The sequence below is a fragment of the Sturnus vulgaris genome, chromosome 17 (assembly GCF_052056855.1).
Source record: "Sturnus vulgaris isolate bStuVul1 chromosome 17, bStuVul1.hap1, whole genome shotgun sequence".
Classification (NCBI taxonomy): domain Eukaryota; kingdom Metazoa; phylum Chordata; class Aves; order Passeriformes; family Sturnidae; genus Sturnus; species Sturnus vulgaris.
Genome location: NC_142259.1, coordinates 1,569,261 through 1,581,134, shown reverse-complemented (window position 1 = coordinate 1,581,134; position 11,874 = coordinate 1,569,261). Strand labels below are relative to the sequence as shown.

Sequence of the window (11,874 nt, the reverse complement as noted above, 5' to 3'; positions counted from 1 at the left end):
GGGGCCCGGCCCGGCCCGGCCCGGCCCATACAAGGCAGAAGAATGCGGCGGGGCCGGGGCCGCGGGGCCGGCCCGGCAGGACAGCCTTTTATAGACGAAAGCAGCGGCCCACACGTGCCCCCCGTCCCGCGGGGGGATGCGCAGCGCCGGGCGGCACCGGGCACCGCTCGTCCCCGCCAGGTGACACAGGGGTGCCACGCCCTGCGGAGCCGAGGGCACCCGCGGGTCACACTGCCAGGGCACACGGGCCAAGTTTCACCCTGAGCTGCCCGGAGCAGCTTTGGCTGCGGAGGGACAGGTCCCTGCTGGAAGACCAGAGGCCCCTGGGGTTCCGCGGAGAGGCCGGAGAGTGTCCACGGGCTGCACCATGGGCGGCCTCTCTCAATGCGGCCACGCAAAGGTAACAGTGGCTAGAAGGGTCAAGTAGCCCCTCAAAGGGTCTCTAAAAAGTGGCCTGGAGCAGAGAGCAGCTGGGGAACTGCACCATTCCCAAGCAGGGATCCAGAGCTTGGAGAAACAGGGATGGGGAGCTCCTGTTCATCACCCGAGGCAGCACTCACGCTGATCCTGGGACACCCCTCCAGGGTAGCAGGTCTTGCTCGCCTTTCCTTCCCATCAGCAACCCTGAGCCTCATCACAGTCCTGCAAGCACCCAGAGGAACTCCTGGTCCTGTGGGATCCCCCCTTGGGAGGGTGATGCCCCTCCAGACATCCTCACAGAGATTTATCTTTGTTTTGTGGAATCCCACAACAGTGGGGGCAGAATTCAGCCTGCAGAGGAACAGGAAGGTGGAAGAGGGAGACACCAAGAGTACTTCTGAGAGGGAGTGTTCCTCTGGGCAGCCAGGGTAGGACTGTTCTCCTTAAGCATTCCCAGGAACTCCATTGCTGCTCATGGAGACATGGGAACTTGAGACTGAGGACCAGACCCTGATCAGAGGTGCTGAGGGGACAGCATTGAGCACATAGGCTGCACTTGGAGCAACACAGATGAAGAACAGAAATGAGAAGTGACACAAATTAATCTTCAGCTGCCATTCTCCTGCAGGGCATCACTAGAAACAGCAGCTAAAAAGCTGTTTCATCTTGTTTCAACCCTGACATAAAAGCAGTGGCTATGCCCTCTGGGAGCCTGACCAGACCTTGCCCAACGCATGGAGTTTGTTCCCAGTGGCTCAGACCAGTGACCTGGTCTGCCAAGAGCCTGACTGACTTGAGGACATCCTACCCATGTCCCCATGCTGCTTGGATGAAATCTGCAGGGACATTGCCTCCTCTGGGGAGCCACAGAGGTTCCTAACCCTTTGCTGGAAGCAAGTGTCCTGTCTGCAGCCCCTCCAAAGGACAGGCTGTGGGCTCAGAAGCCAGCAAAATGCAGGAGTAGAGTTGAAAATGCTGCTGAATGCTATGTCAGGGTGGAGACAAGCCGGGGAAAGTACAGAACCCTTGTCATGCCCATGAGCTGGACAGGGGGGCCCCAGAAGGTTTGTCTTTTTAATAAAAAATATAAGGAAAGAGAAAAAAAAATCAGGAGTCAGCCAGCCAGAGCTGCCACCCCGTGGCTGGTCCCAGAGTTTTCTGTGCTGGAGAAGCTCAGCCTCAGCAGGGTCCAGGTGCTCCCAGGAGCCCAGCAGGAGCAGGACACACCTCCAGCCCCTCTGGGGTGGCTGCTGTCCCTCACTGAGCCCTGATTTCTCACCACTGGCAAGACTCCAGCCAGGCTCCTGAGAGGGGAGCTGGTGAAGAGGGGTGTAGGCACATGGCAGCTCCTCATAGGCTTTGCAGCCCTTAGAGCTGGGCCACCTCGTGCTGTCCCTTGAGCCCCATCCAGCCCTTCCTGCCTTCCCTGCCCTTGCCCAGGGCTGCTCATGTTATCCTTCTTCCCTGCTTACATGTGTCTGCCAACACACATCCCTTACCAGGGCCTATTTGTGCCTTCTGGCACCTCTCCTGCCTCCCTCTGTCTCTTTCAAGCCCAAATTTAATTTGTTTTGCTCTCTCTTAGGATCAGGCAATTGAAATGGAGTAAAACAAGCCATATTTTTTAAGAGTGTGAATTTTAGGTCAGTTCTCTGACCCAAGTGCCTTCATCATCATGCAAGGGTTTCCACCCCTGTGAAGTGGGGACAGTGACACTGTTTCCACTCTCCCCAAACACCTGAAGAGTGTCTGGGGAGCAAGGCTAGAGCTAGGACATGTCTGGCCTGGCCCTGCCGTGGGGGTCAGAGGCAAAGGATCTGCCAAAGACATAGCGATGACCCCGCACTGCGTGTCCCCTTCCTGATCATGCTACGAGGCTCCCTTGGCTTGGACCAGCCTCTGGCTTCTAGCAAATGCCCAAGGGGCTGGAGGTGATCAGAGGCCTGATGTCCTTGCAGGAGCAGGGCAAGATACTTTTTAAGTCCATAAGTATCTTGCATAATCTGTATTTCAATTACACGGCCTTGGCTGAAAGTGATCAGAGCTCTGGGACAAGAACTCCTCTGCCTGTTCCCTCTGTGCTGACCCCACACAGCCCACACAGGGTCCTGCACCCACGGGCTCCAGGTCCTGCTGGCAGCAAAGCTGGAGCATTTGGAGCTGCAGCCAGGCTCTGGAGACACTCAGCACATTGTGTTTCCTTCCAGGCCTGTGAGACAAAAAGAAGTGCTGGACTTCAGGCCCAGGGTTTGTTACTGAGAAAAAGGAACAGCGAAGCTCATGGTGTGCCAGTGCAGTGGGATGTGCACAGCAGGCAAGGGAGGAACGGCTCCACACAGGGCACCTGTGCAGGACTCAGCCCCACTGGCACTGCTGAGGATCCCCACGGGATCCAGGGCTTCCAGCAGTGCCTGGAGTGGCCCCAGCACTCCCAAGCTCCGCTGCCCCAGGGCACCTGGAATGTTGTCACCAAGGCCCCTCTCTACCCACATAATCACATGCTGAGGAGGATAACAGAGAGTGAGACCCAGCCATACATCCTGCCCACACTGTGCAAGATTAATTCCCATACAGCTTCCAGGAGGAGCACAGCTGGTCAGAGTACCCCTCCTCCTGGAAGGCAAGAATATAAAAAAGAGTCCAATCTTTAGGGTTGCACGTGTGGTAACTCTATCCACAGCCCCCATATGTTCAGCTGCTCTAAGGTCAGATGAATAACCAGGTAAGAAGCTGCACAACCGTGTGTATCCTAAGGACTCCCAATCCTCCGGCCCTGTTGAGCCTCCACAGCCTGGCTGTGCCCCGGGATCTCCTGTGGCAGCCGTGTTTGCAGGCTCAGTAACACCGCAAGGCTGCCAAGGGCAGTTCCTTTCCTTTCCTTTCCTTTCCTTTCCTTTCCCCTTTCCTCTTTCCTTTCCTTTCCTTTCCTTTCCTTTCCTTTCCTTTCCTTTCCTTTTCCTTTCCTTTCCTTTCCTTTCCTTTCCTTTCCTTTCCTTTCCTTTCCTTTCCTTTCCTTTCCTTTCCTTTCCTTTCCTTTCCTTTCCTTTCCTTTCCTTTCCTTTCCTTTCCTTTCCTCCCCCCCGCCTCAGGCCCCCCGGCCCCTCTCGGCCGCCGTAGTGAGGCGGCCCCGCCCCTGTCACGTGTCTCTTGGGCGGGCGGTGATTGGCGGCTCGAGGCGGGGCCGGGCCGGTTCCGGGCCGGTTCCGGGCCGGGCGGGCGGATCCCGGCGCAGGATCCCGGCGGAGCGGGATGAGCGGCGGGCGGCGCCGGGACGAGCCGCCGCACCCGCAGCACCACGCGGTGGCCAACGGCGGCGCGGCCGGGCGCGGCTCCGTGTGGGGCAAAGCGCTGCGCAGCGACTCCGCCTGGCACGACAAGGTGGGACCGGAGGGGGCCCTGAGGGGCGGGCTTGGGGGGCCTGGGATCCGCCCGGCGCGGGCGCGGGGGTGCCGAAGGAGCCGCCGTCCCTGAGCGCGGTTGAAGCCCCTGTGGGGACCCGGCGGGCTGAGCCGGTGCCGTGCCGGGGCTGTGGCGGTGCTCGGTAGTCCCCCGTGCCCACAGCCCCCGTGAACGTCGGGGGTGTCTGTGGGGTAAATGCTCGTGTTGGAGTGCGGCCGCCGCCCCGAAAACCGGAGCCATGTTTCCCGATCCCCCGGGCCCGGCACATGGCCCGGCCGGGTCCTCGCAGGCAGAGGCGCCGGAGCACACCCAGCTCTTTGCTCTTTGGGCGTGAAGCCAAGGGAAACACAATGTTAAGACACCTCAGTTACTTTTAGCTTGTGGTTTAAAATTCTTCTTGGATTAAATAAAATTTCCCTTGTACAGTTCAAGGAACACCAGAAATAGAATCCGTTTTCCGAAGTTTTCCTGTGCACGTCTGCCATGTGCTGCAGTGCTCCTGCTCAGTGCTTCTCCCTGCTGCTTCCTCCCCGCAGCACAGCCACGAGGCGCCCGGAGCTCCCGCTGGATCCCTGCTCCTGCTGGACCCCTGCTACGGCCTGGGCACACAGCGTGTGTTCCAGGGTCTCTGCTCCCTGGTTTTGGCTTTACCTCTGGCGTGGGGAAGGGGCATGCTCTGTTTCCTTGGGGGACAGACAGGAATCCGGAATCCGTGTCACTTTTTCCTTCCCTCTTGCTCCCCGAACTGGTGGGGTTCGTGTGTCCCTGCCTCCTCACTTCTGGCAGATGGAGCTGGAATTTTTGGAGTCAGCAAGGGAGCGGGGACAGCTGTGCCAATCCTTTGATACAGTAGGATGTGAACTGAAGCCTGAACTGCCTGACAAGTGCAGTGACCAGGAGAAATGTCTGTATCCGACATGGATTCACATCTTCCACATGGAGCTGAACAGCTGGCACATCCACAGGCTTTGTGGGGATCACAAAGGCTTTGGTCTTTGGGGGGATGCTGGGACAATCCCAGTCCTGTGGAGGCTGGGAAAAGATATGTGAGCTGAAGTGAATCTTATTACAGTGTGAGCCAGCACTGCTAGGCTGCAGGAGTGTGAGCCCTTGGACAAAGAGGAATGAGCACACCCCTGCTGCTCAGGAAGCACAAGAATTCTTGTGGCACAAGTGAGGTACAGCTGTGCTTTGGAGCTGCCCTGAACCCTTAAAGATCTCAGGTGCAGGAGGGCCTGGATAGAGACTTGTTTGCCTCTGCAGTTTGCCCATCGGAGGACAAAGCTATGTGTTTAATATGGAAGCGGAGAAGTCCAGGGTGCATGATGCCCCAAGCTGTTTTATCTGTTCTGAGTGCAATATTTTATACTCTTGAGTGGGAAACTAAGTGTTCAATGTGCTGAATTTTCACCTGTTAATTGTATGGTGCTTTAAAAAAAAGAAACTTAATAAATGCCAAAATTTTTGTTGTGCTTTATCTCCTCAGGACGAGTTTTTAGATGTGATCTACTGGTTCCGGCAGATCATTGCAGTTATTTTGGGAATCATCTGGGGAGTAGTTCCACTGAAGGGATTCGTGGGAATAGCAGTGTAAGGTTTATTTCCTTTTCTGTCTCGTGTACTTTCCCACATTTGGCCTGGCCTGGGAGTCTGTTTGGCTGTGCTGTGAACAGTGTGCTGGCTAAAGGCAGGCTCTGCCTGCTCTGTGTCTCACAGCCAGCATTTAATTCCATTGCCAGTTGCTGTGAAATTCATCCAAATCATAACATGTCCATCAGTATCTTTCTCCTCAGCCTGATTAATATTTTTAAAAATTATAATTTGTTTTGTTATTAAAGGAGGCAATGGCAGAAGAAGGGAACTAGCATTTCAATTGACTTGGTGTGTGTCCTGCATGTGTGGGAGGGGCTGGGAGTGTGGTGCCTGGTGTGATCACCCAGGAAGGAGTGTCCATGGGGGGGAAGGTGTGCACGTCCTGGTCATTGAGCCCTGCTCAGACAGGAGGCTCTGTCAGCAGAGAAGAGGGGCAGCTGCTCTGTGAAGAAAAGATTTGTTCAGAACATGAGATGCTGCAGGTCCCAAGCAGGCACAGTGGCACCAGCAGAGCTCAGCAACAATCCTGACTCTTTCAGCCATGGGGAGGGGAAGGCAGTGCCTGAAGGGGGTGTGTGCTTTAAATCCCAAGATATGGGGGCCAGGTCACCTTCCCAAAGGAGTTTGAATGCTGCAGTGAGTTATGAAGTGAGTTATGAAATCTGTTTGGCCCTGACATGTGCCTGGAAGTGTTCAAGGAACAGCAGAGGTGAGGACACAGCCCTGCTCTCTGCACACCAGCTCTGGGAAGATACTGGATCTGCTCTGGGAAGTCTGTTTGCAAATGTCTCTGCCTAGCTAAGGTCTCAATAGTCAAGCTCCAGCCTCACAGCTTTTCTTAGGCAAAAATCAGTTGTCATTTTGTCCCTCCTCCTGAGTATTCTGGTTTTGGCAAGAAAGGGGAGGGGTGATGCTCCAGCAGGAACCCAGTTAGCTACAACAACAGATAAATATGAAGTGGCCCCCAAGAACAGTTCATTGTTCTCACTTAGTCACCATTAACTGACAACGTACCTCAGCCAGTTCCTGTGCTAAATGTAAACAGGAGGGATCCAAAATGTGCTGGAAGTGTGTGTGTGGATTCTCTGTGCTGTGCAGTGACACAGCTGCTCCAGCTGCTGCTGGTCACCCATTTTTCTCATCCCACCCTTCCCACACAGTCTTCCTTGCAGGACACGGACCTGTCCCTGCCCAGGCTGCCCCAGCCCCAAGCTGGGGTGGTGTAAAGCCAAACCTGTCTTAGGACAAAGAGAAGGTCATGTTTGTTCTCTCTGCTGCAGCACAGACTGGAGAGCACTGAGGTGTCTCAGGCTGGACCCCAGTGCTGGGGCCCAAGGGCATTGTTGAGTCTCCCTGGCTCTTACTTCTTCCCTGTTTGGTCCTGGCACACTCAGAGATCTAACTCTGGGCATGGAGGTGACAGTTTTCCCTCTCACACCTCAGAATCAAGAAGTACACACAGGTTCTCTGTGGGGGCAGAACTGCTGTCAATCTGCAGGACAGGAGAACCTGCAGGTTTGCAGATCTGAGGAGACTTACAGCTTTTGACTTCTGCCTCTTGAGGAGCAGGTAGTGCCTTGTCAGGTGAACTTCATCCCAACCTAGCAAGTCACCTGGAGGGGCACTTTCGAGGAAGTGACTGAGCTGCCTGGGAAGCATTGCAGGAAAAGAATTCCTCTTTGCATCCTTTCTGCTGTGAATGAAAGGTATTTCACTGTATGGCACGTGGGATACCTGCAGCCTGTACCACTGGAATGATGGTTCCTAACCTCTCCCTGCAGATTCTGCCTGATCAATGCTGGTGTTCTGTACCTCTACTTCAGCAGCTTCCAGCAAATAGATGAGGAGGAATATGGCGGGACGTGGGAGCTAACGAAAGAGGGATTCATGACATCTTTTGCACTGTTTCTGGTAATGTGTCTTGCTGTCTTTAGGATGATTTGTGAATTGTGTTGATGCACTTTCTGAAGACCTGGAAGGAGAGCAGGGGGAGTGATGAGAGAAGACAGATGTGTTAACATCATTGAATAAGTGGCAGTGATTGGGAAAGAAAATCCCAAAATCTGATGGCTGCTGCCTGTGAAATATAGTGCTGATGCCTGGGATTTCTCTGTAGTAGAGAATGAATCAACCACTCCTATCCTCTGTCCCAGATATCCTGAGAGAGTTCCATTCTATCTAGTACTAGTTACAGCTGGACTGGTGTTTTGGATGTCTGTTTTTCCCTTACTCCCCTCCCCCAGGTATCTGATCACATTATTTGATTAGCTGGTGCCTCTGAATCCCTGGAGGGGCTGTGGTGAGATTTTAATGTGAAGAGGCTGGACACCACAGATGGCAGACAAGTGGGATGCCACATTTCTTTCAAGTGGTGATCCTAAGATCTCTCCAAGATCACCTCCCAGCTGGAATTCAGTCCACTATTGAGAGCAAGGACTGAGGCTCCTTTGCTGTGTCTGAGACCTCTCCAGAGGATCCAAATAACCTTCTATTCCTTTCCTTCCCACAGGTTGTTTGGATAATCTTCTATACTGCCATCCACTATGATTGACACAGTCTGCAGCATTTGCCTGTTAAATCAGTCGTCAATAAATAGAGAAGGTTTTAATAAATCCTAGTCTTTAATGGACTGGTGGCAAAGTGGGGAAGTCAAACCAACTCCCCTCTGTACCAGTGGCCTGGGTAGCCTGGAGGAGCCCCAACTCTTCTGCTGGAGAAGCCTGTCACCCTTTTATATACCCATGAATTATTGGAACTATTAAAAAGCCATTGGAATTTTTGGAAGTGGTTCAAGACTGTTCAAATTTGGAACTTTTTGTGACTCTAGCCAGTAACTCTTATCAAACTCCTGTGTACTGAAGGTTGAATCTGTTAATTTAATGTATGTATGCCCTTCTGTTTGAAATCTGTCATTAAACCCTGACTTGTCTTCCATGGTTGTCCTTTAGACAGTGTTTCAAAAGCAGTTGTAGGTACGTGAGCAGGAGGCACAGCAACACCCAGGACATGAGCTGGTGGCTGTCATTAGCATGTTTTTGTAGTAACCAGATCTGATTTGATTAAACAGACTATGTTGTTACCATTTTTAATATTATTTTGTTTTACTTGCAAATCAGTTGTCGATCAGAATTTTTAAATGCTTTTTGCCGAAGACAAATTTTTAAGTGATTTTGCTAGGAAGAACTGATTCATTTGGTGAACCAAGATGTATTTAGGAGGCTTAGAAGCTCCACTGCACTCTGCCAGCCTGACTACCAAGTTGCCATCACATACCTCAGAGCTTCGTAGTCTCGAAGGAGTCATTCTGGAGATACCCTGTTAAATGTTAGCGTTTTCAATTTGGTTTTAAGCTCTTGAATTCAACTGCTCTTTGTTCATAAATGCAGGAGACTAAAACACAATCGAGGCAGCTATTATCTTAAATGCAGAAGTACCAACTTGCAAATTGGGCAGAGTACACACCTTCTGGTTTGGGAGGTGCTTGATCACTTCATAGCTCAGTCCCTCCCTAGCCGTGCCCTTTTCGTGCATCAATGGGGAGTCTCTGTTTTAAGATACTTTTTAAGAACGTCTTTCAGAAATAGTTCTTGGGAAACACGCACAGTCCTTGTTATTGTCAGAGGACGTTGTAGTCTTGTTGCCATGTGGTCTTTGCTTCTCTAAACAGCTCAGGCACCCAAAAAGAGTCCTGACCTAACGCTGCCTTATAGTGAGGGGTTGGTAGTTTAGTGTGCTCTTGCTGCAAGCCTGCATTGCCTCCTCACTGGTGGAAGTGCCACAGCCTGGCTCTCACTGGGAGTGCAAAGCCAGGGATCTCAATCTCCAAGTGCTGAGCCAGGGCGAGCTTCCATTCTTACCAGGGAAAATCTGTCTGCTCTTGGTGAAGAAACAGCCCTGGTTATTTTAGGTCCTTGGGATGCCAAGGAAAGAGTGCAATAGCAGACAGCTTCTGCTACTTGTTAGTGGCCAATTTAAGTAAATGATCTCAATAAAAGCTTGTTTATTTTCTCCTCCCTATCCCCAAACTTTTAGTCTGCTACTTTCTCTTCCTCTCCTATCAGCTGAAATCATTAACTTCCCATGAGAATTGCATAGCCTGCTAGTTCTAGGTCACCCTTTCCTGCTGGCATCTGTCTGCATCTTAGCTGCTTATAGCCATCAGTAAAACCATTGTATACTTGAAATGCTCCAATAAATGTTGCCTGAATAATTCACTGTGCAGCCTCTGTGTCCTCTGGTCTTTGATGTTTTGTAAAATGGTGGGAGTGTGGGATTCCTTTCAGAGTTGGATTTTTTGGTAAAGTTTTTGTGATTCTTGGGTGTCTTGTGCTGCACTTTGAGAAGAGGCCAGAAGCATTTGCAGTGGTAGCTAATGCTTAGATCCATGCTTCAGCTAAGCAGGCTAAGCCGTGTTGCCTGTTCAAGCTGTTTCTGCTCCTTTAGTGACTGTCCCTGCCCTGTGACACCCTGAGCCACTGCTCATTCCTGAGTGCTCAGGTGTGGTCTGGAGCACTGCTGTACCATGTGCAGAGAGAGCTGCTTCCCTGACCCTTTGCTCTATTCCTTGCTTGCCTGTGTTCCGACCAGCTCAGTTCCTTGGACAGTTCAGTGCAGTTTTGGTGGCTGGAAGCTGAACATGAGCCAAGGGGGATCATGACCATTAACAGACATTGGTCTCTGGATCTCTTCAAGGCTCCTTGTAAAGAATTTACTGATTGCTGTTGCTCAGCTGCAGGTTTTTATCTCTTCAGGTTCCTGGTTTTGGGGTGTCTTAGGGGCTAAGAGCCCGTATCCTCTGCGCTGGTCAGCAGGAGAACTAAATCTTTGGTGCCTGCTCATGAAGGAAGGAGTTAATTTTAAGAAGCTCAAGAGAATGTGGCAGCCAGCAGAAAGAAGCTGAGCATCTTGCAAACGATGAGAACTGTAAATACAGAGGGCATTTGCTGAGATTTGAGAGATTGAGACAGGAATGGTCTAGCAGAGAGCAGGGTTTGGTGCTGGGAGGACAGGAGAGCAGTGGCTGACAGGAGCAGGGAATACTGGGGGAGAGCAGGGCTTGGGCAGCACCCTTGCCCTCACAGTTCTGCACTGGCACAACAAGCTTGCTCTGCACTCTCCACTCCTTGGTAGGAAAGAGCCAATGGCTGGTGGGGGGTCAGTGCTACCACAGAGCCTCAGCTCGGGGAGAAAAACATCCTTTCTGCACTAGAGAGCTGGGCTGTGGGAGCCCCAGCAGTTGGGATACAGTTCCAGTAGCAGCTGTATCCTTATGGAGCTGACACAGAGGCTGCACTGCCCACAGTAGAGCTCCCTGCTAAGCTGCAGACCTGTGGAACATCACCTTGGCTTTCAGCAAAGAGCAGCCTGTCCCTGGCAGAGGGAGAGAGATGTTCCTTAGCCTAACCTTGCTGAGAGGTCAGTGACAAGTGTTTTGTGTGCTGGAACTGGAAAAGGAGTTTCTGGTGGTCCTTGGGCTCCAGGCACAGAATGTACTGAAATTAATGCAAGTTACTGTGGGTGTTAAAGCGAGAAAACTGGGGTGGGTCCCAAGGGGTGCTGGAGGGTGGCTATGCCCCCAGGCATCTCAAGCCCTGCCAATCGCAGCTGTCAGAGCCCAACTAGACCTGCCACTGGCACCGAGCAGTGCCTGCTGAGGTGGAAGCACTCCCCAAGGAGCCTCTGTCCCCTTCATGGGTATCACCATCTCTGTAGTTCCCTGCAAGATTTCCAAGCTTGTAAAGTCTGTTCTGAGAGCTGTTGCCTTTCAGCTGCGTGTCACGAAGGTGTCAAGAAGCTTGTAACATTGAGACAATATATTCAAATAAACTTCTTTTATAAACCAATTAAACTAGATAAACCAATCAAACCTCACCCAACATTTGAATACAGATTTGTGCTGCAAAGTAGAATTGGAACTACCTGACTGTAGGAATTCTCAAGATTTTAGAAGGGTACCCTGGAATGCATATGAGCTGAGGGCTCTCAGCCTCGAGGAGTTTCCTGCTGACCCCTGGGGGGAGTCCCTGACTGCTGACCTGCAGCTCAGAGGAGTGACTCCACTGCCCCCCAGCATGGCTCTTTCCAGAGCCCGTGGGATCTGATCTCTGGTAGGACAGAGTCACAGTAACCTTCCCTGACCGGGGCTCTGACCTTCTGCCCCACCACAACCACAGGGGCCGGTCAGGCTGGAGCCAGCCGTGATATGACCGAGGCGGGTGGCAGGTCACGGGCCGGAGGGGCTGAGGTGGCTGTTCCTGCCACAGCCAATTGGTTTGAGTTTGTCATAAACACCAGAGAGGCAGATGCTGGGTTGGTGGGTTGATCCTCTGCCAGGAAGTGGGGAGAAGATGAGCAGTATGGACATAACTCCTGGTCTTGGAGAAGATACAGTGGGGGGACAGAAGCCTCTCCAGTTGCTGGGGATGGGGAGACTGGAGAGATGCCTGAAAAGAGCAGGCTGAG

At 52.3% G+C, this 11,874-nt stretch overlaps 1 protein-coding gene across 1 annotated transcript; it reads left to right on the top strand.

The window, feature by feature from the left end:
- Window positions 1-3,573: 3,573 nt before the first annotated feature.
- RAB5IF (RAB5 interacting factor) lies at window positions 3,574-9,633 on the top strand. The gene is made up of 4 exons (XM_014886279.2): window positions 3,574-3,798; window positions 5,306-5,409; window positions 7,194-7,323; window positions 7,922-9,633. Exons 1-4 carry the CDS (start codon window positions 3,670-3,672, stop codon window positions 7,961-7,963), a joined length of 405 nt encoding a protein of 134 aa, XP_014741765.1. The 5' UTR covers window positions 3,574-3,669; the 3' UTR covers window positions 7,964-9,633.
- Window positions 9,634-11,874: the final 2,241 nt, after the last annotated feature.